The sequence below is a fragment of the Trachinotus anak genome, unplaced genomic scaffold (assembly GCF_046630095.1).
Source record: "Trachinotus anak isolate AG129_WGS33_773 ecotype Australia unplaced genomic scaffold, CSIRO_AGI_Tana_v1 ptg000002l, whole genome shotgun sequence".
Taxonomy (NCBI): domain Eukaryota; kingdom Metazoa; phylum Chordata; class Actinopteri; order Carangiformes; family Carangidae; genus Trachinotus; species Trachinotus anak.
Genome location: NW_027273853.1, coordinates 29,029,852 through 29,056,001, shown reverse-complemented (window position 1 = coordinate 29,056,001; position 26,150 = coordinate 29,029,852). Strand labels below are relative to the sequence as shown.

General features: G+C 44.8%; 2 protein-coding genes across 5 annotated transcripts; one reads left to right on the top strand and one right to left on the bottom strand.

Moving 5' to 3' along the window:
* The first annotated feature begins 2,031 nt into the window (after positions 1 to 2,031).
* Positions 2,032 to 6,019, top strand: commd9 (COMM domain containing 9). Of its 4 annotated transcripts, none has more exons than XM_071461343.1 (7): positions 2,032 to 2,050; positions 2,318 to 2,416; positions 2,896 to 3,012; positions 3,311 to 3,450; positions 4,290 to 4,324; positions 4,424 to 4,527; positions 5,372 to 6,019. In XM_071461343.1, the coding sequence occupies exons 2-7, from the start codon at positions 2,336 to 2,338 to the stop codon at positions 5,507 to 5,509; spliced, it is 615 nt and encodes a 204-aa protein (XP_071317444.1). In that variant the 5' UTR covers positions 2,032 to 2,050; positions 2,318 to 2,335; the 3' UTR covers positions 5,510 to 6,019. The 4 variants fall into 4 exon arrangements, 2 of the variants coding, with proteins under 2 accessions (XP_071317444.1, XP_071317437.1); XR_011684927.1 differs by lacking the exon at positions 2,032 to 2,050 and having other exon boundaries at positions 2,280 to 2,416; positions 5,372 to 5,621; positions 5,799 to 6,019; XR_011684928.1 differs by lacking the exon at positions 2,032 to 2,050 and having other exon boundaries at positions 2,271 to 2,416; positions 4,424 to 4,944; positions 5,001 to 6,019.
* A 142-nt stretch (positions 6,020 to 6,161) lies between these two features.
* Positions 6,162 to 20,049, bottom strand: LOC139607862 (L-fucose kinase). The gene is made up of 23 exons (XM_071461130.1): positions 19,357 to 20,049; positions 18,065 to 18,216; positions 17,386 to 17,436; positions 17,168 to 17,293; positions 16,947 to 17,019; positions 16,202 to 16,299; positions 15,977 to 16,057; positions 15,464 to 15,583; positions 15,187 to 15,358; positions 14,453 to 14,559; positions 14,261 to 14,362; positions 14,013 to 14,186; positions 13,582 to 13,655; positions 12,632 to 12,987; positions 12,318 to 12,552; positions 12,065 to 12,231; positions 11,568 to 11,795; positions 10,947 to 11,090; positions 10,291 to 10,410; positions 9,909 to 10,096; positions 8,404 to 8,503; positions 7,722 to 7,945; positions 6,162 to 7,441 (listed from the first exon to the last, which is right to left on the bottom strand). Exons 1-23 carry the CDS (start codon positions 19,484 to 19,486, stop codon positions 7,370 to 7,372), a joined length of 3,294 nt encoding a protein of 1,097 aa, XP_071317231.1. The 5' UTR covers positions 19,487 to 20,049; the 3' UTR covers positions 6,162 to 7,369.
* Positions 20,050 to 26,150: the final 6,101 nt, after the last annotated feature.

Below are 26,150 nucleotides of genomic sequence, written 5' to 3'. Positions count from 1 at the left end.
TGGAGGAAATCCACAGTGGTGGAAAGAAACTAAGTACATTCACTCAAGTAATTTGACTATTTCCATTTTATGTTATTTCATTCTTCCACTTCACTGCATTTCAAGGCGAATTGGAACTTTTTGTCTTTAACTGTTTAGTTTGCAGATTCAGATTATTGATACAAAATATAAAGCAACCAACAATTTATGATGTATTCATATAAATTAAGCTACTCGGAGTTATCTCCACCTTAACCAGCTGCAACATTAATACATACATAATTACAGCCCCATTTCAAAACAGTTGGGACTAAAATGTAAATAAAAACAGAATGCAATGAAAATGATGTAAACTCATATTTAACTGAAATAAGAACAAAGACAACATATCAAATGTTGAAATGATGAAATTTTATTGTTTTATGAAAAATATTTCCTCAATTTGAATTTGGTGCCAGCAACACGTTTCAAAATAGTTGGGACAGGGGCAACAAAAGACTGGAAAAAAATCTCAGAACTAATGAGGTTAATTGTCATCAGCTCAGTAGATGACTGGGCATAAAGAGGCTCCAGAGAGGCAGAGTCTCTGTGCAGTGAAGATGGGGAGAGGTTCACCTCTCTGTGAAAGACTGTGGGCAAACAGTGCAACAGTTAAAGAATAATGTTCCTCAACGTAAAACTGCAAAGAATCTGTGAGTTTCAGCCTCTACGGTTCATAATATCATTAAAAGATTCAGCGAATCCAAGGAAATCTCTGTGAGCAAGAGACAAGGCTGAAAACCAGGACTGGATTCCATAGTGGAAATCACTGCATGGGCTCAGGAACACTTCTGAAAACCTCTGTCTGTGAACACAGTTCATCCCTTGATCCACAAATGCAGGTTGAAACTCTACTATGCAAAGAAGAAACCAATCTAAGCATGATCCAGAAACGTGTCCGACTTCTCTGGGCCCGAGCTCATTAAAGATGATCTGAGGAGAAATGGAAAACTGTCCCGTGGTCTGATGAATCAAAATTTCAAATTGTTTTTGGAAATCATGGATACCTCATCCTCCAGGCTACAGAGGAGAGGGACCATCCAGCTTGTTATTACACAGTTCAAAGTCAGCAACCATGATGGTGTGGGGGGGGCATTAGTGCCCATGGCTTGGGCAGCCTGCACATCTGGGAAGGCTCCATTAATGCTGAACGGTATATACAGGTTTTAGAGCAACATATGCTGCCATCCAGACGTCCTTGCATATTTCAGCCAGGCAACACCAAACCACATTCTGAGTGTATTACAGCAGCATGGCTCTTTAGTAGAAGAGTCCAGACACTAAACTGTCCTGTCTGCAGTCCAGACCTGAACCCACTGAAAACATCTGGAGCATCATGAAACTGAAAATATGACTCTGGAGACTCTGAACTGTTGAGGAGCTGAAATCCTGTATCAGACAAGAACGGGACATTTCACTGTCAAACCTCCAGCAGCTGATCTCCTCAGCTCCCGAACCTTTAGTGTTGTTAAAAGAAGAGCTGATGAACACAGTGGGAAACATCACCCGGTCCCAACTTTGTGAAACGTGTTGCTGCATCAATTTCAAAGTGGGCATTTTTCATAAAACTATAAAATTTCTCAGTTTCAACCTTTGATATGTTGTCTTTGTTCTATTTTCAGTTAAAATGGGTTCACATGATTTTCAAATCGTTTGATTCTGTTTATTTACATTTTACAGTGTCCCAACTTTTCTGGAAACAGGGTTGTAGAACAACAATTAAGATCCAATAACATAATGCACATTATTCATAGAACATACTTATATACTGTTTTTTTACCTTATTATTCAAAACATTTTCCATTTCACTCTAAAGTATAAAACATCGGAAATGGAAAGTACAGTCGAAACCTCTGAGGTAAACTCTCACAGACACGTCACCTGTCTGATATTCACAGGTAAAATCCTCCAGGAGCCGCCGACCCGCGGACATGGCCGAGGCCAACCATTGGACACCGAGCCAACTGTGACGTCACCCACCTGTCACTCTCAGCGGCCCCGCCTTCAATTCGGCTGAATGAAATGTAAACAGGTGAGTTATAGATAAATCCACTCCTGTACAGGTGTCATGAAGGAGATATTAGTTACAGCGACCGGAACCGTTTCTTGTTACAGTCTGTGGTTTATATACACACGCTTTTATTTACCATCTTCAATTATATCTAATTGTTTGTGTTCATTTTATTTCCTGTTTCTCGTCACTGTTCCCGCTTCAACAAAGTCTGATCTCGTTTTCTCGTGTTGATCTTTTTTCATTCTTTTGTTTGTTTGTTGGCTGAACTTCATTTCCCATGAGCAGTAGCGGCATCTCTGTCACATGACTTCGTTAACGTCACATGGCGACATGGCTGCCACTGTTTCCACCGAAGATTTTACCAACTTACAGCTTCTTTTGAAGGTATCGATCACTGGTGTATCACAGCTGGATTATAGATGTATTGATCCGTAATATCCTTTATTTTAAACCCTCGGTTTATGAAGTGAAATGTTCCTTGAACACGCCGCTGAATACGCCAGAGGAGTTACCATCAGCCTGTCAACCTGTTTGTTAGTTTCTAGTTCCTCCCCCGATATCTCGAAACAAGAGCACAATGTTAAATTGGTACCACAGTAAAGTGCAGTAAGAATTTAAAATGACGTCCTGTTTTAAAGTTAAATTGGAAATAGCACAAATTTCACAATATCCACCAGAAAATGGAAGGAAAAGAAAAGGAAGCCTTTGCTGCTCTTGTAAGAAATTTCAGAATAAATTGCATTCAGTAAAAAGAAAAAATACATATCAGAGTAATTTTTGTGCAGGTCCTAAATACTTTGGTACTGGACAAATGTCTGAAATCATCAGTTTTGATCCTTGTTGTCAACTCTGTGTCTTTTCAGGCTCCGTCTAAAGATGCAGTGAGAGACGTTTGCGTTCAGAGTCACAGAGCTCCAAGCCGCCGGCTCACTGAGGCCACAGCAGCAACACTGAGCATCCCAGCAGCCCAGGCTGCACAGGTAACACCTCTGCACTGCCCCTGGGGAGTATATGTGACAGGAAATCAGCTCAAAGAGTCTTACCCTCTAAAAACAAGACAAAAAACTGAGTAATTGTTTCATACACAGTTCCACTCATTTTCACCCATTTATCTGTGACTGATGAAAATGAAACAAAGTTGACGTCAAGACGTCAAACTGGTGGTTTGACGTCTTGGTGGATGTTCATTAATCCATAGAATAAAATGTAGAGATGTTGGACTCAAGAACAAACGGACTGAGTTTCCAGTTTGAAGCTGACCAGGTTGTCTCTCTCCAGCTGGTCCAGTCTCTCCACGTCCTGTCTCATCACGTCCTCTTCTACAACCTCAGCTCTCCAGAGCAGATCCTCGCCCTCTTCCCAGACTCTTTCCACTCCAGTCTGAAGAACCTGATCACCAAGATCCTGCTGGAGAACAGGTCAGTTCCCGAAAACTCTCCCCACACGACACCCAGAAGGTTTCAGTAAAGTCTCAAAACCCCCGAATAATAACACGCAGCACATGATTTCTGTTTCTCTGGAAGCTCTGGATCAAAACAGTATCATAAATATGAAACAATATTGCGAGAACATGAAATCATTTTTCTAAGCAGATGCATGCTGGGATATGCTCCAGACCCTCCAAGTCAGAAATGTTCTTTCTTGATTTAATCCATTTCTGACAAAGCAACAGCAACATGATCCAAAACCAGAAGAAATAACTAACTAAGAAGACTTTTTATTGATTTATTAACTGAGTTAAAAGAAGATAAACATGGGGGTGGGGGGGGGGTGGGGGGGTAGTAATCTAGATAAAAATGTGTCTGAGATAGTGACTATATAATGTTCCATTTCCTTAAAAAAAATACTGTTTTTTCTATTATTATCATTATTGATACTGCAGTAACTCAGTGAAGAAGGGCCAACAAAACTAATCTGGGCATATGATATAAATAGTTACAGTCGAAATTATGATTGATTATGACTGATCATAAATAAACATAATTACAACAGAATTTTTTTAATTTAAAAATTAGGAATATTTTTATTCAGTTTTATTTCTTTCTCTACATCTTTTTCCTGAGATAATTATTTATTAATTTGTTTAAACCATTCAGCAAAAACAGACTTTATCTGACTCCTCAGTAAAGAAGCTGCAGCTCCAGCTGTGTAAGAAACTGTCTCAGAGAAAGAAAACATCATCATGATAAAACCCTAAAAACAGCTTAAAATGTCAACTGATGTCACTGATGACATCACTTCCTCTCATGTTTTTCAGTCCAACATGGAGGACAGAAGCTGTCAGTGATCAGAGTGAGTAGAGTTCAGATTCATTCATTATCTACTGTATCTACTGCTGTGTGTGTGGTAAGGCTCTAAACTGTGTGTGTGTGTGTGTGTGTGTGTGTGTAGTCTCTCTGCCTCAGTTGAAGGAGCTGGACTGGAGAGTCGACATGGTGACTGGTTCAGACTCAGTCAGCCGTATGTCAGTCCCGACCTGCCTGGTCCAACTCAAGGTGGGTCCGAACCAGAACCACATCCGTCAAATACAACAGCCCAGCCATGAATTCCAAGTCTGAGGTCTGAGGTTGTACCCGAGCCTGTATTTGTTCCCATGCAGTCAAACATCACCAGCAGCTGAATCAGCTGTGATCAGCTGTGATCAGTTCCTCTCTGCAGTGACTCATGATGTTCAGACTGTTTCACTGTGACACTGAAGGAAACTGAAAAACAGGAGATTCTCAGTGAAGTTCTGCAGCCTCTGTTTCTCTGGTTTGAGAGATAATTATCTCCTCTGGACCTTTAAGTCACATTATATCTACAAATATCTATAAATATCTGTGTGTGTTCAGATCTGAATTATGACTCTGAGAGGGAAGGAGTTCACTTCTTGATGCAGCCTGTGGCTCAGTTCTGTCCCTCTGGTCTTTACTGTTTTTTAAGCTTATTTGGTGAAAAACTGTTCAGAGATCAGCAGCAGGAGGAACAGGTGATTTTTAACAGCCATGATTTTCAGGATGGTTTTCATCAAGTGGCCTCTTCGGGACTTAAGTAGAACTGATCAGTGCTCTTGAACGCTGCCTGGTAGAAGAGAACATCACTTTTGATCTGACACCACAGAGCCTAAGTCTACAAAGAAAATGCAGTGGGGATGACCCGATAGCAGAGTGAAAATACAGTGACACCCTGCAGCTGACTGTGTCATCAGTGTGAACTGTGTCATCTGACAATTGAACAGTTTCCTGATTGGCTGCTGGTGCATTCATTCTTTCTCTGTAGTGTTACCATCATCCAATCACATCATCGGGTGCATCTGTCACATGATGTGTTAAAATCTCACGTTTGATGTGTTGGTTTCAGATGGAGGATCCATGTCCGTCAGTAGGCAGTGAGTCGGTTTCCACGGTAACAGTGGAGCTGAGCCGCGAGTCTCTGGACACCATACTGGACGGACTGGGACGAATCAGAGACCAGCTGTCTGTGGTCGCTGGGAAATAAAGACTCAAACTGATGGACTGATGAGAGGAAGCTTCCTGATAGATTTGGTGCCAAAATTAAACTTCCTCATGACATCAGGACACAAAATACTGAACTACAGAAGGAGAAGCTGGTTTGTACGATTCATTAACCCTGAATTCATGAGTTAATCAGATAATGATTAATTACATGATGATTAATCAGATAACAATAACCCATTTCTCTTTAAGTAAGTAATTGGTACCAAATGTTTAAAAACTGCAAAAAACATTATTTTGCAATTCTGTGTCATTGTTTACTTTTTTTTTAGCTGCAGATCATCAGACCAAGGAAGAATTAGACTGAATGTCTTAATCATGGACACATTTGTATATTGAATAATTTATCAAAGAATAATCAAGAGTCTGAGGATGAAGGAAGAGTCAAAATAACAACAGAGTTATAATTAAGGCTCCAGATATGTGTTCAAATTATTCCTTTTTCATTCTTTTTTTCATGTTCTGATCGAAAAATAAACGTCTCTTCAAAAGATTCAGAATGAATTCTTTACAGATGTGACAGTGTGTCCAGAAAGTCTTCAGACCCCTTCACTGTTTTCATGCTAAAATCATTGACACTCATTTTTTCTCTTGTCAAGCTTCACACATCATCATCATCACGAGAAAGCCAAAACTGAGTTTGAGAAAATCTTTCCAAATTTATTAGAAAGAAAACTGAAAAATCACATTGACATAAGTATTCAGACACTTTGCTATGACTCTTGTATCATTAAATAAATCCTGAGCTCAGCTTCCTCGATTTCTATGATCATCTCTGAGATGTTTCTACACCTGGACTGGAGTCCACCTGTGGTGAATCAGCTGATTGGACACACACCTGTCTCTATGAGGAGGAAGGAGCTGCTGCAGAGCTCAGAGCTCAGTGGTCTCCATCACTCTGACATGAAGACATCAAGAACAACCAGGACTCTTCCAGACCTGGACCTGGACTAACTGAGTCATCAGGGAGAAGGAGACCAGGACCCTGATGGTGACTCTGGCTGAGATCCTGTGTGGAGATGGAGAAACTGCATATCTGTGTTTTACAGATCTATGTCTACAAACAGGAAGTTGTGCCATCTCCATCATTATTACATCACGTCCTGTTGTCTCACTTTAAAGTGTCTGAATGACAAAGATCAACACTGTCCCATCATTTACATTCATTATTAAATCTGAAATACAAACAACCAAAACACGATTACGTTCCTTAAATGTCTTTTTCCATAAAATCAAGATGAAGTGTTCATGAAAAGGTTAAACTGAAGATTTCAAAAGAAAGACCTTAAGTTTTTAATTATTAATTGTTGATTAATAAAGGCTCTAATAAAAACAGTGTTCTTAAAGGACAGCGTCCCATTTTTACAGGAGTCACATGCTCACGTCCAATCAGGAGCTTTTGGTCGCTGTAACCTTTCGTGCTGTCTGTCCAATGACTCATGAGTGTGTGTGTGTGTGTGTGTGTGTGTCGCTGTATTGAAAGAAGTGGAAATTGTGGAATTTCTTGTTTTTTTTGAGTGTGAACCATCTGCAGGTCTCTTCAAAGTCAGTTTACAGCTGATATTATACCTGTGGACATGTGAGGGTGGTTTTAAGACAGACGTAAAAATGGGAACTGATCCTTTAAACCTGCAGTGACTGCATTTGTTTTTCCAAGTCATGAACACAACACTGAGATGTCATCAGATCTTAGGTTGATATTTTCTTTCTTTCACACCGTTTCCTCGTCATCGTCTCACACACACTAGTATAAAAACATAAAGCTGTTTCACACTTCAATGACATTTAAAGGCTTTCGTTCAAGTGTGTTTTAGCCTGTGTGCGTGTGTGCGTGTGTCCGTCCTCAGGATGCTGGTAGGACTGTGATCCCGTCCAGGTCCAGCTCCACTGAGTGAACACTGAAGTCTCCCAGACCCTGAAACACACCAGTTATCATGATGGTAACTAATCAACCAAACACTGACTAACAGTAACACGTCCAACACAACACTGTCAGTCCGGGGGGGGGGGCACTTATGTGTTTTGATGGTTGATTTAAAAAAAACAATAGAACTCTGATTTAAAATCATTAGAACCTGAGGTTCAGTTGTTTGTCTGTAGATTTTTTTTCCTATTAAAATAATAAACATGGAGGAAACCTAAGACTTCACTGGAGGCCAGGTTCTGTACTAATAAACCCAGAACGTTCTACGTACCGGTGTGTTGCTGAGGACCTGCAGCACCGCCTGCCGCTGTCGAGGCTCCCGGGTCAGCAGGTAGAGGAAGCCGCCCCCTCCGGCCCCGGCCAGACTCTGACCCAGGACCAGTGGCCTCAGAGCCTCCATCATGGTCCTCACAGAGGCCGGTTCACAGCCAGGAGCCATCAGCTTCTTCTGCTGCCACGAGCGGTCCAGACACTGACCCAGCCTGGACAGAGAGCCTGGGGACAGGGAGGGAGGTCACTACCTGAGTGTTGGTGAAAGTGCTCCTGGGAAATGTAGGATAAGACTACCTGAAACAGACTGAACGAAGACCTGAGCTTCACTGGAAACAACAAACTTGAAACCATTTAATGATTCATCATTTTATATCATTTGCAGAGCTGCACTGAGTTACAGCCTTTAAAGGTGCTATATGTAACTTTTTGGTGCTAACGTTAGCATTAACAGCTATATACTGACCAGTGTAGAAGAATGGTTGTGACTTCTATCTTTGTGTCGTTTTCTGTTGTATCTGGAAGAAGTTCTAACCTCCATGTTTTTACAGAGATAAACTGAGGCTACACTTAAAGTCATTGTGCAGCATGTGGACAGTTGTTGTGTGTTTATTCATGTGTTTGTTGTGTATTGACGTTGTTGCACACTGTTAATCTAACTGTTGTCATGGTGATCGTCTCACCCTCTGAACACGCTCTGGCACATTCCTCGGAGTTGGCCACCAGCTGCTGGGCGTTCTGGACCATCGAGGGCAGACGGCTGTACCAGCTACGCACCACATCCTGCACACAGAGTTTCACTGTTACACATCTTCACCGTCTCATCTTCAACAGCAGCAACTGCAAACAAAAGCTAAAGGAGGGAAACTGGACTTGAAGGCTTCTTCAGTTGTGACTGACAGGTGAGGAGATCCAGTCGCTGACGTCACTTGGTTCGTTAGTTCAGTTGTTGGAGTCACATGAGGCCAAGTGTGAACGGTTGTGAAGGAGGGATGAATGGATGGTGTTGTAAGTGGAGGACAGGTACAGACAGTGGAGAAAGAGTGAGCTGCCAGCCGCCATGCAGAAAGGTAACAGATCCGTCACGTCTCATCCCCGGGTTGGTGGCGCTGTGAAAGTGTCAGAGCCTCCGTGTGTGATTGTGTGTTTTTGAAACTTATTTCAGGTCACTCTTTCATCCCCTAGCGCAGTGTAGCTGTGGTGTTTGTGGTGCAACAGCACCGTGCTGGGCAGGTGACAGGTGTGTTTATAGTGTCTGTGTGTCCTGAACATCACCGCAGGAGAAGGGGCAAAACATCAGCGTCTTCATACGGGTGTTGTTTTTACATCAGTGCTGATCAGAGCCAGTAAATACCAGCGTCTGCTGCAGAGTCATTTGACCCAGGAGAGAATACTGATTGTACCCTTTTCCAATGCCGACAAACACCGGAGGTCAGCCCATATTTTTACCTGTGGAAACGGGGGTTTAGACCTCTTCCTCTGTGTGGGGATGGCCTCCTTCCCTCCCTTCAAACCACCTGTCCTCCCTGTCTAAAATATGTGTCTGGTTGTTATGGACGGAGTGTCCCTCATCCTTCAGGTGTAGGTAAACTGCTGAGTCTTGTTGGTCCTCCTGTGTTGACCCATGTGTTAAAGTAGAGAAACCATCCCAACACAGAGGAGGAGGTCTAAGACACCACCTGCCCCCCAGCTACAACGCCGTCCTTTCATCCCTTCCCAGGAGATTTAACAATCATTCGCACGAATCAACTGACATCAATCAATCCACTTTGATAATGACACCACAGAGGTTAAGCTCAAACCTTTATAACTTCAACTGAGTCCCATTAATTATTATTCTAACAAAAAAAAGTTTTGACTCTATTTATCAACTCTAAGTGTTTTAAACAGTCTGACTGAAAGTGAATACAAGTATAAACTGCAGCCACTGAGCCAGTCTGATGAGTCACTAAACAACACAGTCACTAAAATAATCTGTTTTCATTCTCCACAGTAAGAAACCAGAACCACTCGTTCCAACAGGTTCTCTGCTACCTGTTCAATAATAATAAATATATAATATCAATATCCTCTGAAAAGATCATTGAAGGTTCAAACCATCCAGTTAAACAAACTTCTTCTGGTTGACGAGTTTAATGACCTGCTTTTAGACGGGTTAGTCTCCATGGAAACGCAGACAGACACCAACCTGCAGCAGGTTTCGAGCCAGACGGGTTTTGCCGGTGTACACCAGCAAGAGGTGCTGGTCCAGAGAAACCAGGAAGTCCTCTGGAGGACTGAGACGTTCCACTTCTACCTGCAGGGGCAAAGACGGCCTGGAACGACCCACCTTTACTCCGCCCACCAGACCCCCCACCTGATCCTGCCAGCCTCCACCTGGAGAGAAAAGGAAGAAGAAGAGTTCAGTCCAAACAAAGACAGGCAGCAGACAGGGTTTGGTTCCTCCTGATCCAGTCCAGTCCTGGTTCTCTGATACTGGTCTCCTGCTAGAGGAACTGGAAGGAGACGAGGAAACGAGGAACCAGAGAAGGAGAAGATATAAGCTGCCTTCACATCCCAGGGCCACAGACCTGTGGTGAGTATCTGCTCCAGGTACAGGATGGCGTGGATGAGCGAGTCTGTGCTGTAGGTTCGACCAGTGCATCTGTAGACTGCAGCCAACAGCGCCCCCGCCAGGATACTGCTGGTGCCTGCAGGACAAGAAGAGGTCACACTCTGATGAACTTTAATGGAGCCACAGTTAAACTTTATCAAACTGAATTCATTTGATTTTCAGGATCTTGATCTTGTTTCACTGCACAATAAAAACATTAATATTAACATAATTAATATATCATTAATGTTGCTCTTGTAGAAGATGTATTTAAAGGTGATAAAGGCCGAAGTCTGCTGGAGCCGTTCGTGGTATTTTGTAAATAAAGTTTTTTTTGCAGTTTTTTTGTAGTAGATGTAGTTTTGGTGTATTTTGGTCGTGCAGTTTATTGATACATACATTTTTGTTTCTGTCTTGTTTCTTCTTGATATAGTTTTCCTGTTTTGTTGAACATGTTCTTTTGCAGTCGACGTAGTTTTTTATGTGAAGCTCAGAGATCAGTGAAGCTTCATTCATCCACTGAGGATGTCATTTCATTAGCAGAGTATCTGAGGAACAGCTGGATTTTCTTTTATTCACCGTTTTAAAGTCTATTTGTTTGTGTGTGTGTTGTGTGTGTTGTTGGTTTCTCACCCAGTCCAGATCCTGTGGGCAGCACTGACCAGCTGTGGAGCTCCACCCCTCCCCCCCACCTCTGCATCAGCTGATGCCTCAGAGAATGCTGGGAGGAGAGGGAAACCAGGCCGCTGCACACACACACCGCCTTCAGCAGGGCTCCTGTAACGCACACACACACACAGGTTGGGGTTAATATTAACACAGAGGACTGAATGAAACATGTTTAAACACACAGCGGGTGGAGAGGCTGAGGAGGAGGTGGAGCTATGAGGGAACATTTCAGTTCTGTGGATATAAAAGGTTTTTACAGAATAATTTACTGTGTGTGACATAAATAAAAGGTTCACTGAGCTCTAATAACAGGAAGTGACAGACTTTTACTTTGAAAAAAGAAGAATCTCTGCAAACAGCAAATTAATTTAGTCATGAAATCGTTTGGTCAAATCCAATGAAGACCAATAGAAGAGGATGAACTCATAAACAAGTTAACAAGTAAAAGTCCTGCATTCAAAAATCTACAAAGTCAAAGTAAAGAAGTTCCACCAGTAAAATGTAACTGTGACTGAAATCAGTAAAAACACAGCTTTTCTTCACGTGTTCATCAACAGTCTGAACACTTTCTGTCCTGTCTCCTACCAGGTGCGTGAGGTTGACAGTAATCCCTCAGGTCGTCCAGGCTATCACACACCGTCTCCGTGGAAACCCCACTTTCCCGCCCTCCGGTGTGGCTGACCAGCAGGAGGCGGGGCTCTGCGATGCGTCGGGCTCTGGCACCAATAGGACGCTTCCCATCGACCCTCACTGCGGCGTTGGTCACAGAGCCGCCGTGCTCGAAGGCGATGGGAGGGGTGTCGCTCCACCCGCCTGCAACACACAGAGGAGGCTGAATGTGTGTTTTCAGGGGTCAGCGAGGTTCAACTGTTCCCTCACATGAAAGGGTTAAAGACAAACCACTCATCATGGGTCTCGACATGAAGACACCGTGATGATAAATAATCCCGGAGCAGGTCAAACACCACAGAACTAACTAACGACGCAGACGTGCGGCCGCTGGCGGAGGTCAGAGTCTCACCTGCTCCTGTTCCTTCTCTCTTTTCTTGTACCTGAACAGGAAGTGATCACATCCGTCTCACCTGCCAAGTCCAGTCTGGCTGGACACTCCACTTCTTGCCACTCCTCAAGGGGTGGAACTTCACCCTGACCAATGGAGATGAACCTCTGCGATGACATCACAGCCTGTCGCAGCAGCACCTGTCCGGCGCCCTCGTAGTGCCGTGCCGCCCGGACCAGCAGGTCTGGCCTGTGGGGGGCAGTCACAGGAAACACGGGTCATCATCCACTGACCAATGGGAAAACACCAAGTTAAACCCAGAGAATGACGCTCACCTGCTGAGCCAATCAACTCTCTGTGTAGCCAGGGCGTGGACTCCGCCCCTCAGGTTACCCTCCTCCAACAGGAAGTAGGCGGAGCTCCAGGCCTCATTAGCTGCAGGTCCACTCCTCAGACCTCCCCTCCCCCCCGCCATACACACCAGCACATCAGCGATACATGAGAGGCAGCGAGCGGCTACGCCCAGCTCTGCACCCGGCTCCGCCCCCTGCTCCCTGCTCCCTGCTGCAACTGAAAAAAGAGCGAGCTGACGAGTTGATCAGGATCTTAAAGCTGCTGCTCAGACTGTGAATAAAGATGGCTGACTCACTATTGTCCAGTGTCTCCAGCAGCGCCCCCTGCTGGCCTCCCAGCACCGCCGCCCTGAAGCAAGGCAGCAGGCAGACGTCTGTCCGACTCATCAGGGCGTCAAACACTCTCCTCCTCCCCACCAGGAACAGTAGCTCCTCCCTCCACTGCAGCTCCGCCTCCTGGTGGGTGAGTGACAGCACCTCCCTCAACGACAGCCTCCATGCCTCCCTCCACCTCTGTGGGCAGCCGCCTCCCCCCAGCAGCCAGCCGACACCCTCCTCCAGACCCACAGCACCTCCTCTGGGGTGGAGCACCGGGAAGAGACGAGCCTCCAGGAGGGAGCGCCGTTCTCCTCTGACCCACAGCTCCTCCGGCCTGAGAGGAGAGGAAAGGAGAGAGGAGAGGAGAGGAGAGGAGAGGAGAGGAGAAGAGAGAGGAGAGGAGAGGAAAGGAGAGGAAAGGAGAGAGGAGAGGAAAGGAGAGAGGAGAGCAGAGGAGAGGAGAAGAGAGGAGAAGAGAGGAGAGGAAAGGAGAGAGGAGAGGAGAGGAGAGGAGAGGAGAGGAGAGGAGAGGAGAGGAGAGGAGAGGAGAAGAGAGGAGAGGAAAGGAGAGAGGAGAGGAGAGGAGAAGGGAGACGAGAGGAGAGAGGAGAGAGGAGGAGAGGAGAGGAGAGGAGAGGAGAGGAGAGGAGAGAGGAGAGAGGAGAGAGGAGAGGAGAAGGGAGACGAGAGGAGAGAGGAGAGGAGAGGAGAGGAGAGGAGAGGAGAGAGGAGAGAGGAGAGAGGAGAGGAGAAGGGAGACGAGAGGAGAGAGGAGAGAGGAGAGAGGAGAGGAGAGGAGAGGGGAGACAAGAGGAGAGAGGAGAGAGGAGACGAGAGGGGAGAGGAGAGGAGAGGAGAGGGGAGCGTTCCTGACCTGAACATGACCTGCTCTGCTCCTCATCCTCCAACATTTCAACAGAGAACTTACTGAACTCCTGTCCTGCTGTAGAAGAGGCTCCACCTCTGGTTGAGGAAGGAGGCGTCACTGTCATCGGAGGAGACCTGAGGAGGAAGAGGAGGAGGAGGTCAGAGGTCACCTTCACCTCTCAGTCCTCTGGTTTCTCAGTTTGGAAGCTGGTGATGCTCTTTCATATGAGATGACTCAAATATATTGAACAACATAAAATATCAGTTTGATCAGAATATTACAAACATTCAGTTTTTGGTCCTGAACTTTCTCTTTTGATTTTGATCCTTTTACTTTTTCTTTCTTTGCTTGTTCATCTTGTGTCTTCTCTTGATATCTGCCTCTCCTCTTATGGAGTCAGAGAAGTGCCATAAAAAAGAATAAATTGATAAAAGAATAAGAAAATAAATGTGGAAATATAAACAGGAATAAATAACAGAATAAATGAGCACCTCCAGGTCGTCCTGCGCTCCCATCGCTGTGTAGACGTTCAGCTTTAACTCCCCCAGCTCGATGCGATGTCCCTGGATGATGACGTCATCGACCAGTTTCAGCTGCCTGATGCTCTGTGATGTTGGTGACTGGAGACCCGACAGTAAACAACCCCGGGGGACGTCCAGAGGACCCTGGTGCAGAGGTCAGAGGTCACAACGCTGGTCAAAGCAAAACCTTAAAGGTGCCACACCGCTGAACTCCTCACCTGTAGGTGGCAGTGTTGCACCACTGCTCCAGTCGCCACGGCAACGTCCCCCTCCATGACGCTGTTGATCACCCGAGCTCCGTCACTCACCCCGCTCTCTCTCTGAAGGGAAACAGGACGTGTGAGTGAAAATCACTGTGAGCAGCTGATGGACGACATTTTTAATCAGGATGCTGAGGAACAGGAAGTCACCTGGATGTGGGAGAGAGTGTTTTTATCTGTCCCGTCACTGGTCAGTCGGTCCACGTGCTGCTTTCCAGAAACAGTCAGGTAGTCGTAGCGACCGCCGGGGACGTACACTGTGAGGACAGAGCAAAAGACAGATGTGGAGGACGGACTGGTTAAAACTAATCTGGAACTAACTGGTTTAGGAAAACTTCAAACTCATTAAGTCCGTGGTCGTATCACAGGACCCAAAGCAAAAATAATATCACGTTTCACTGATGAGTCCCACTGTTTCCAGTATTGATAGTGAGCTAAGCTAACTGTTTCCCTCTGCTTCTGGATCAGTTTGAACATCTGACTCTCAGAGAAAAGAGAATTTCACTAAAGGTCCATTTCCATGCTCATGTCAGCTGATTTAACGAGTATTTTCCTGCTGGAATCATTTATACAATCCTCACTAAAAAAGTCACATGAAGACGTTTTTGTACAAAACAACTTCAGAAGAGAAATCAACTGTTCATCAACTGTCTACTGCTGTAGACTGAAACCAGCTGATACCGGACACAAACCAGCTGATACTGGACTGAAACCAGCTGATACCGGACACAAACCAGCTGGTTTGAGTCCGGTATCAGCTGGTTTATATCACTGACAACAGAGCCACCACTGTCCACAAGGGGGCGCTGTGTTCACACATCATCAGAGCCTCGCAGGATTTAATGGAGACCCAGTTCACCGACATGTAACAGAGCGACACCCACCCAGTCTGAGTGGAGTCCCTCTGAGGATCCTCCACAGCTCCTTCCTGCCGCCCCTCACCGTTGCCCCCTGTGGTCCAACAGCCGAACTGCAGCCGGCTCTCTCCTCACTCACAAACTGATCCTGAGTCAGATCTGAGCAGAGACACTTCAACACGTCCAGGAAGAGAGAGATCTGAGGGGCGACAGCGACAGAGAACGACAGCGATCAAATAAAAGAACTGGGATGTACGCCATGTGTGATCAGACAGAAGCAGGACAGACTGGTAAAGACAGGTACCTGAAGGGGCGGAGCTCCAGAGTCCAGGCCCAGGTAGGTGCAGCCGTCCAGAGGAGGAGTGACGTGAGTCTGCAACAACTTCTCTGACACAGACCTGCTGAAGAAGACTGGACCTGACACCTGCAGACACACAGGCCACATCAGTCTGGATAGAGTTTGTATTTTAACTATAAAACTCTTTTGTATTAACATTTAAATATCAACTCAGATTAAATATCAGATTTCGACTGGGACCTCAACACTTTCAGAAGCTTTTCCACCAAAATAAGAGGAACATATCAAATCTGTTCTAGATTAGTGTGCTGAGGTTTTAGGAGCTTCCTGTCTGGGACTCATACCAGTTTCAGGTTCAGGTGCTGAAAGAAAAATCTCATTCAACACACAACCTTTGAGTGAACTGGCCCTTTAAGAGAATGAAAGTCAACATAGTGAGTCAACACAGTCAGTGTCTGTCTTTATCAATCTGATGAATCAGGATCAAAAGGTGTGTTTGATTTTACTACTTGGACGCACCAGTGGCACTTTCCCATCAGGCATCACAGCTTGTTGAATCTGCTCCTTTGTTCCCTTGTAGATGATGTCCCTGACCTGACCCTGGGCGACAAAACAAACGCACCTTCAGTCCCACTCTTAAATAATTTAAAATGTGACTCTGGGGTAAAACAGAGGAAACTATAAACAAAATGAAATAAAATAAAAATTAAAAAAACACAATACTGATGTAAATAAAGTGAGCACCTGTTTGTCGCACAGGTAGACTCCGTGATTGGCTGCATAGGGGACATCACCTGGTAACGCCAGAACCCGAACACCAGAGAAACCCTCCCAGGAAAGAGCTAACACACACACACACAGTTTCTTGTGAGTTAACACAGTGAACCTGATGATTGTGGTTCCAGCTGTGCGACTGTTGCTGCCTGGCAGTAGGTTTGTATTTTGTGGTTGAGTTTTGTGTCCGTGTATAAATGTTCATCTTGGGACGGGCTCTGCAAACGAGCTAAACTACAAATAAGATAAATAAGATCAAATAACGTTTGAGTGTGAAACCTCTTTCACACTCAGGTGAGTGGGTGAGTGTCTCAGACTGTTGGACTCTGAATGAACAACACCAATTATCCATTCTGAGCTTATTTAACCAAAATATGAATAAACAGCAGAACTGCAGGGCACCATCGTACAACCATGACGATCCACTTTAATGTCTTTAACATAATTCTACACTCTGTCGAGGTAAACAATAAAAAACAACCTCCATCCTCAGAGCCTCGATTCACAGAGGGAAAAACTCCCAAATAAAACTTTAAAATGGAGAATGGAAGAAGAAAAGAGGTATTTTTAATGCCCACAGTATAAACAGTTAACAGGACTATAACTAAACCTCGGCTACTATGACTCCTTACTCCACTGATGTAGTTATAGTCTGTGGTGCTCCAGCTGTGTGCAGTGATTGAGGTGCAGTGCAGTAAAAGTTCACGGCACTAACCAAAGTCAGGAGGGATGGTGAGGATCATGTCGGTGCTGCAGACCCAGACACCAGGAGGAGAACCGGGACAGATCTGAGTCAAGAGGACAAAATCAGCAGGTGACAGTAAACCGACTGAACCGACACCTCCTGCAGTCCTGATCGTCTCGTGTTTACAAGCTTATCATCACAATATAAAATGTGCAGTTCTTTGTGTCAGCAGTGATGAAGACTGAGCAGACCTGGGTACGGAGGCAGTCCAGCAGCAGGTCCAGACAGCAGACCGGAGCCTGGACCTTATGGTCAGGCTTTTCTCCAGGCAGCCAGCAGAACGCTCTGCTGCAGGAGCTCCAGGGAAAGTCCCGACCCTGCAAGAAAATAACAAAGAAAAACAGCTGTTAGCACAGAGAAATACGCCAGAAAACATCTGCAGAACACAATCCACAGCAGCTGGACTCACTGTGTGGAGGATGAGGATGTGAGCATCATCCAGGACGTCGGCCGTCACCACCTGAAGAAAACAGCACAGAAAATAAAACTTCTTTATTCAAAATGCACCAGTTCAGTTCAGTCATTTTCAAATTTTGGAAAACTATACAAATCTCAGGCTTTTGTAACATGTGAACGTAGATATAAGACTCGAGTGAGAATGAGAAAGAATTACAAACTGGAAATTAAGTAATTAAGTAATTTCCATCTCATATTTCTGTCTATAAACAAACAACCTGATCCTGCATCAAAAGTCTGGACAGTAACAGAGACGCAGACAGCAGCATGTCATTATTTCATTATGTATGGTTAAAAAAAAAACAAAAAACGTCCTTTTCTATTTTTGCACAAAACTTTCAAGGTCTTGATTTTTTATTTCTCAAAGCCTTCGAGGATATCAAGGACCTACAGGAACCCTGTGTGCTCATGTGAATGATCATCGCATTAACACGATTATTTATTATTTCCTTGAGATTAACAGAAACGGTTTCTAATCACAGATCAAACCTGTTTCCAGTCGACATTTTCATCAAGGGAGACTGTGTCAGTCAGACCAGTCAGACCAGTCAGACCAGCTGATCAGCCTCAGTAACCAGTACATCCTGACTGCCTGTCAGTCCCCCCCCCCCATGCTGAGCGGTGTCACTCACAGTGTGTCCGGCTCTGTTGCTCAGGTGTTCAGCAGCAACCAGCAGCGCGTTCAGCGTCGCCCCCCCGCTGCCCAGCGGCTCCTGGCGATCCCGCACTGTCAAAACCAGCGCACCCTCACAGAGAGAGCCACGCTGCTGCCGTAACTCCAGCTCTGACACACACACACAGAGACACACACAGAGACACACACAGAGACACACACACACAGAGACACACACAGAGACACACACACACAGAGACACACACACAGAGACACACACAGAGACACACACACACAGAGACACAGAGACACACACAGAGACACACACACACAGAGACACAGAGACACACACAGAGACACACACAGAGACACACACACACAGAGACACACACAGAGACACACACAGACACAGACACAGACACACACAGAGACACACACACACACAGACACAGAGACACACACACAGACACAGACACAGACACACACACACACACAGAGACACACACACACACACACACACACACAGACACACACACACACACACAGAGACACACACACACACACACACACACAGACACACAGAGACACACACAGAGACACACACAGACACACACAGACACAGAGACACACACACAGACACAGAGACACACACAGAGACACACAGAGACACACACAGAGACACACAGAGACACACAGAGACACACACAGACACAGACACAGACACACACACACACACACACACACACACACACACACACACACACACACACGATCACTTCGGTGTGAACAGTGAAACTTCTGGGTTCAGGCTCCAGGTGAGCACAGGAAACACACACTGAGAGGATCACACTGTACAACATGAGTCCGCGTTAGTCTGCTGAACAGGACACAGACACACATTCAACGCTGCTGTTTTTTGAACGGAATTAATTTGTGCAGATCTGGGATCAGCCGTCACGTGACGATCCACAATAACCACAGTGTCGTTATAAAGTTACAGCAGATCACAGTCAGTTTTACTCATTTCAGATCTGGTTTACATGGTCCTCATGTCTGCAGACCCGGAGGTGAGGCAGCAGAACTGTGTTATTGTCCCTGCATTAATATAAACCATAAACCATAAATCATAAATAATAAACCATAAACAATAAACCATAAATAATAAATAATAAACCATAAATAATAAATCATAAACCATAAATAATAAATAATAAACCATAAACAATAAACCATAAATCATAAATAATAAACCATAAACAATAAACCATAAACCATAAACAATAAACCATAAACCATAAACCATAGCCTCACCTCTCTGGAAGGAGTAGACGCTGTCTTTGTGCTGGCAGGTGAGGACCACCACCGTCCACCTGAAGTCGCCGCTGCCGCCAGACATCCTCTCACCTGGCGGCCACACCTGGTTAACGCGGGCTGACGTCATCCCGAGCAACGCTGCAACGACACGCGGAGGCTTGAACCGGACAGGTACGGCGGGACGGGCCCCGCTCCCAGCGGGCAGCCGGCGGCGGTGCAGCTCAACCCCGTCAGCTTCACCCGAGGTCCCACGGTGACTGGCCTGTGGCCCCGGAGCCGGTGAGACGGACTGTTGACCGTTTCCGGTTTCCGCGCCCCTTTAGCTTGGTTGTGACCGTGCGGGCTGCCGTAGGCTGAAAACTGATGTGTTTGATTTGAACCACGGTGCGACCCGACGGGGCGGTGAGCTATCGGTCAGCCCGTGTTATTGTGGCGGCAAAGAAATTTCAGAAGAGCTTCTCTAATTGTTTGGATTAAAGCTGAACGACTGAAATGACGAGTGAAGGTTGCACATCCTATAAAGTGGTTTAGTTATAGTTTAATACTGTAAACAGCTAATGAGGCGCTCACATTGATTTATGTCCCACGACGTCCCGGCGGGGCGGAGACGGATGTAAGCAGTAAAAAGCATAAAGTTCATAATTATAACTAACAGACTGGTGGAATTACAACTAATTTAAACAACCACACACTGGTAAACGCACACACACACACACAGATGTATTATTATATGACTTTCATGACACAGACTGGTGATTTCCTGTAACTCCGGGGGGTGGGGGGGGGGGTGGGGTTCACTGAGTTCAGACTCCACTGAAGCTGGACGGAGGGAAACTGAAGGCTGAGGCAGGTGAGTTTTAATACAAGAGTGTTATTAATTTACTGTCAAAGTGTCTGTTCAGTTTCTCCCCGTGTGTGTGTGTGTGTGTGTGTGTGTGTGTGTGTGTGTGTGTGTGTGTGGTAGTTCTGTGAGTCTTTGAACACTGTTTGTCATGATTCTCGTGTTTGTGAGTGTCACTGGTTTCTCTCTGACTGACTGAAGATGAGGGATCGTGTGGAGGAAGAGGAGGACAGAGCAGCGTCTCCAGGACCCAGCTGTCTGTCTGTGAAGAGTCACCGGTCCAAAGAAGAACCTCTGTCCTTCAGTAAAGAACCTGGACCCTCAGTCAGACAGTAAGAGACCTGATACAAACCTGTGAACCGCGTTCAGTGTGTTGAGCTCCTGCAGTGATGTCACTTCCTGTTCTGGTCAGGATGTTGTTTGGTCTTGATTTGTGGCAGTGTCGGGGTCACAGACACCACATGATCCTCTCGTCTCACCTTCGTGCCACTGTGCTTCTTTAGAGCAGATGTGAGACAGGTCATCAACAGCTGGAGACACATTTAATGACTGAGTGAAACAACAGTGTTGTTTATGGATGCTGGTGTGTTGCTTCCATCCTTCTCTTCCACCCTGACTGACCTGTTCTCACACTTCCTGCTGGTTCAGACAAAGAGGAAGAAGTATGATGAGGGACATGAGACGAGTCCACAGGAGCTGATGGAGGCTGACAGGGAAGTTCTTCTGAAGCTGGGGAGGCTGGCGTTTGAACATCTGGAGAAAGGAAACATCATGTTCTACCAAGAAGACCTGGAGCAGTGTGGTCTGGATGTCACAGAGGCCTCGGTGTACTCAGGGCTCTGTACTGAGATCTTCAAAAGAGAGAGTGTGATCTTCCAGAAAACAGTCTACTGCTTTGTTCATCTGAGTGTTCAGGAGTTTCTGGCTGCAGTCTACATGTTCCACTGTTACACCAACAGGAACACAGAGGTCCTGGAGAACTTCTTGTGGAATCAAGATGAGAACTATGATAAAAGTGAGTCATCATCCCCAGATGATGAAGACAAAGATCAGCATCATCATGATCATGGTCGTCACAACCATGATGATGATGATGATGATGATGGTCATGATCATCACGATGATGGTCATCAAAACCATCATCATAATGATGATAATGATGATGGTCATCATCATCATGATGATGACCATCATCATCATCCACATGATTATGATCCTGATCGTCATGATGATGATGATGGGCAATTTTCTGATGATGACAGAGACTTGGACATCTTCTTGAAGGCAGCCATGGAGAAATCCCTCAAAAGTAAAAATGGTCACCTGGACCTGTTTGTCCGCTTCCTTCATGGCCTCTCTCTGGAGTCCAACCAGAGACTCTGATGTCTGCTGCATCAGAGAAAGAACCGTCCAGAAACCATCCAGAGAGCCATTGTCACAACCAGGCTAGGAGTCAGGACACAGATGCAGGGTAGTGTTCTCAAAAAAGGTCTTTATTACTAAATCACACTTGAACAAACAAAAATCACTCCTGAAAACTGGAGGAACCAAACTAAGAGACCTGTAACAAAAAATCACTCGATGAGGAACTAGAAAAATAAACCAAAAGGTACAGGGTACCGACTTGTTTCAAGACTGTGGATGGCTAGGATGGTCGCATACAGACACTGACATAGACGACACACTGGCACAAGACAAGGGGAGACACAGACTCTTAAACACATGGTAACGAAGGACAGGTGGAAACACTTAGACAATCAAACCAAGACACACGAGGGAGGGCAAGTGACCTGAAACGAGAGGAGAGTTACTCTTTCAAAATAAAACAGGAAATGACAAGACAAGACATGGAGACAGGACAAAAACCCAACATGACCTCACCGCGGTGTGACAGCCATCAATAACCTAAGGGAGATGAACAGTGATGAAATCTCTCCTGACAGAAGCATCAACATCTTCCACTGTCTGATGGAGATGAACGACCACTCAGTTCCTCAGGAGATCCAAGAGCTCCTGAAGTCAGAGAACAGATCAGGGAAGAAACTCTCTGAGATCCACTGCTCAGCTCTGGCCTACATGCTGCAGATGTCAGAGGAGGTTCTGGATGAGTTGGACCTGAAGAAGTACAACACATCAGAGGAGGGACGACGGAGACTGATCCCAGCTGTGAGGAACTGCAGGAAGGCTCAGTGAGTCCAGACATGATCAATCTTAGTTTTACATCTTTAAAATTACAGGTCAGTTGTGGTTTTTCTGGAGGTGTTGTTTATTTGTGATTAATTTTTAGATGCTACATTTAGTTGTTAATGTTCCATCTGTGTTGTTTCAGGTCTTTCTGGTTTCATGTAAACCTGATAGAACAAGTTAGAGCAAGACTCCACTGATCTTCCACCTGAGTGTTTCCAGGTGTTGGGGAGTCTGACTGCACATGAGAAAACAGTTGCATTAAGCCTTTAGTGTCTGCAGTGGGAGCTGTGTTTAGTCTGATAAATGTCCTCACCTGATGTCACCTGAGTCAACATGGGTCAGTGAAGTGAACTCACCAGACCTCTGTCTGTCTCTAAAATACTGTTTATTTAAGATTCATGGTGGAGCTTTAAAGTCCTTCCATAGATTGTGTTGAATGAGACAGAAACTCACAGGTGTTTTCTCTCTTGTTGTTGTGGAGGAGAGTCATATCAGGAAATGTTCAGCTTCAGCCAAGAACACAGGTGTGAATCTATCAGAGCAGAATGGGAGGATTCAGTCTTCTTCTACACACCAGAGCTCAGTGTCATGTTTCTCTGATGACATCATGTGAAAGAAACGATGCAGCAAACAGAGATTAGATTTAAATGTTCATGTTGAACCCAGAAGAAATGTTCTGGAGTCAGTTTAAAAACAGTGGACAGTAAAAATGTTTTTCTTAACAAGATGGCTTCATCCTGACTCTGGTGATTACAACACTTTGAGGAAGTATTAATGTGACATCACATTAAAGGGATCTGCATCATGTGCATTGAGTATATTTTTATTACAAATTGTCTGATTTGATTGTAACAGATTTTGTATTTTCTCTGATCACAGATTTGTTCATTGTTGACTCTCAGAGACTCACTATGATGTTGTGGCCTCAGCTCTGAAGTCCAACCCCTCCCACCTGAGACACCTGGACCTGAGTGGAAATGACCTGCAGGATTCAGGCGTGAAGGATCTGACTGCTGGACTGGAGAGTCCACACTGTAGACTGGAGACTCTGAGGTCAGTTCACTGACTGGGCCTGCTGTAGTTTTTTTCTATAGATTCACTTTAAATGTTTTAAGTTTCAGTTTTTCATTGGTTCATACAATTTCATGATTTCTGTGTGAGGATTAAACAATACAAGCTGGTGAAGAGAAATGACTCTTTGTTGTTATTACTACAAAAACAAGAAAGATGAGACCAGTCATAGTGTTTGTGATTTAGTTTCTGAATTTCTTTTTTCCAATGATAACAACCTTCATGAGAATCAAACTGCAACAGTCTCACAGAGCTCCTGGTGCTGCTGCTGAATTGAACATGACTGAAGCCACAGACCTTCAGTCTGCAACAATAACCAAATTAAAGCAGGGGAGGAATCTTAGTTGGGACATGGAGACAGGAAGATTCATGTTAAGAGCACCTGATGATGTTCTTCCATCCCGCCAAAGTCCTAGTAAACACAAATGGTCATTTCATTGTGATGCAGGACCAGTTACCAGACAATACTGATGCTAGTAGAAACTCTGTTAATTAACCTTGATTTTATAACATTTCAGATATTGAGGGTCATCTAGACAGTTGTAACTAACAGCAGCCACATCAGCTTTCCTGCTGCAAAATGGCCTGAGGAAAAACTCTTGCAGCTTCCATGGGCAACATTGCACAGACTCAGCAAGCCTTCCACATCAAGCATGATCAGAGGCACCAGGTGTATCTGATCATGCTGTATCTGGCTTGTCGAGATCTTGTCACAGCTGGACTGAAAGTGTTTAATAACCAGCCTGCTAGTTATGTCTCCTGGAAATCTGCCTCCAGTAATATTGTAAAAGGGCTGAACCTCAAACCTAGTGGAGAACACGACCTGCTCATTCATTGCTTGGTGCACCATGCCAAGAGGATAAGGGCAGTTCATGTTCATAATCCATCTGTGGGATTGAACATGCTTTGGCAGAGACTGGACAAGTGCTATAGCTCTCTGGAGGCAATTGAAGCTTCTATCTTTAATAGATCTTTAATAGATTGACCACTTCCCAAAGCTTTTAAATAGAGATCAGCAGAGGCCTCAAGAACTTGGAGATCTGCTCCTTGAAATCAAAGCGGCAAAGCATGAGGGTTACCTGCCAGGACTCAGCTTTCCTGTTACAGCAAGGTTTTCTGAAGAGTCTCTGGGGTCAGTTCACTGGTTGTTACTAATTCATCTTCACACATAACTTGAATTGTTTTATTTTGAATTAATTAATCAATGACATTTTAAATTGAGCTTGTTATTTATTTCCAGTTTTTCTTCAGTAAGAGAGATTCTTCAGTTTCAGCTCATTTCAGTCAGTTGTCATGAATAATGTTCGCTTCAGTTCAACCTTCAGAACTCACACACAGTTTCTCTCAGGCTACGTCCACACTGCTACGTTTTTCTTTTAAAACGCATCTGTTTTGTTACGTTTTCGCCTCCTGTCCACACGCTCCGAGCTTTCAAGACTTTTGGAATCTTGTGTTAGTCTAAAACTCCAGGGTTGTGTTGTAGTCTGGACGGAGACAAACAGAGACCTTTGGAAACGATGACGCAGACGCCCATGGTGGCTCCTGATTGGCTCTCATCAGCCTGGACTACCAGTGGTGAAACAACATGGAGAATGAATGAAAGTGATACTGACCTTGTTGTCTTTGCAGCAGCTATTGTTCAGCTCAGTTCTGGATTTAAACTCTACATCTGTCTTTGCTGTTCCTGCTTCAGAGGATTTACTGTAGGAGACAATCTGCTTCCTGTTTCACAGATGCCTGGTGTCTGTGAATGGTCATGTGATACGTGTTTTCAGGTGTGATACTCTGGATGGAGATTGTTTCTGATATGGAGGTAAAACACTCATCTGGACGGAGATCGTTTTCATTTAAAAATTGCGTTTTAAAATGAAAATGTAGTGTGGACGTAGCCTCAGTCGGAGGGCCAGTGTTTTCTAAATGAACTGTAGAAAATGTGCAGAGTCAGTTTTTCTATCACAACATTATCCAGAAGGTTTCAGTGAACTGTCAGGACTAATGTGTTTGATAGAACTTTGTCTGTGTTTTGATCTTTAACACAAATTGTTGTATGAACAGTTTTGTGTTGTACTGACATGATGAACAATAACAGAAGGACAAAGTCACTACTCATTTTAGACAAAGATCATTGATCAGGACATATCTGATTAATTATCAGTTATTTTCTCTATGTGATTTATTCTTTATTCAGATTGAAGAACTGCAGGTTGTCAGAGATCAGCTGTTCTGCTCTGGTCTCAGCTCTGAAGTCCAACCCCTCCCATCTGAGACACCTGGACCTGAGTCTCAACAACCTGCAGGATCCAGGACTGAAGGGTCTGTGTGGTTTCCTGCAGAGTCCAGACTGTAGACTGGAGACTCTGAGGTCAGTTCACTGCTGTAGATCTTATGTCTTTAATCCACTGAATCCAGTGTGTAATAGATGTAGACCTGCATTCAGTGTCAGTGCACATACACACAGTCATACAGGATCTGTGTTTTACTGTAAAGTGTGTTCGTGTGTGTGTGTGTGTGTGTGATGTTAAATGTTCTCAGACCAAAACAAATGCTCCGTCAGCCACACCTCCGCCTCTACGGCAGGAACCAGAAGAAGTGGAGATGACTCTCAGTCTGAACTGTTCATACAGTCTGGACTCTGCAGGAAAACTCAGAACAGAGAGCACATTGCTCCAGTTCTCAGGTCTTTGCACCGAGG

Bases quoted from the DNA above. Each gene is read 5' to 3' on its own strand.
- LOC139607862 (XM_071461130.1), bottom strand. From the start codon at position 19,486: ATGACGTCAGCCCGCGTTAACCAGGTGTGGCCGCCAGGTGAGAGGATG. The intron at 10,411-10,946 runs GTGAGAAACCAA...CTTGTCCTGCAG, and splicing joins GCCCACAGGATCTGGACTGG to GCACCAGCAGTATCCTGGCG. The intron at 7,442-7,721 runs GTACGTAGAACG...GGTGTGTTTCAG, and splicing joins AGGTCCTCAGCAACACACCG to GGTCTGGGAGACTTCAGTGT.
- commd9 (XM_071461343.1), top strand. From the start codon at position 2,336: ATGACTTCGTTAACGTCACATGGCGACATGGCTGCCACTGTTTCCACC. The intron at 3,451-4,289 runs GTCAGTTCCCGA...CATGTTTTTCAG, and splicing joins AAGATCCTGCTGGAGAACAG to TCCAACATGGAGGACAGAAG. The intron at 4,325-4,423 runs GTGAGTAGAGTT...GTGTGTGTGTAG, and splicing joins AGAAGCTGTCAGTGATCAGA to TCTCTCTGCCTCAGTTGAAG.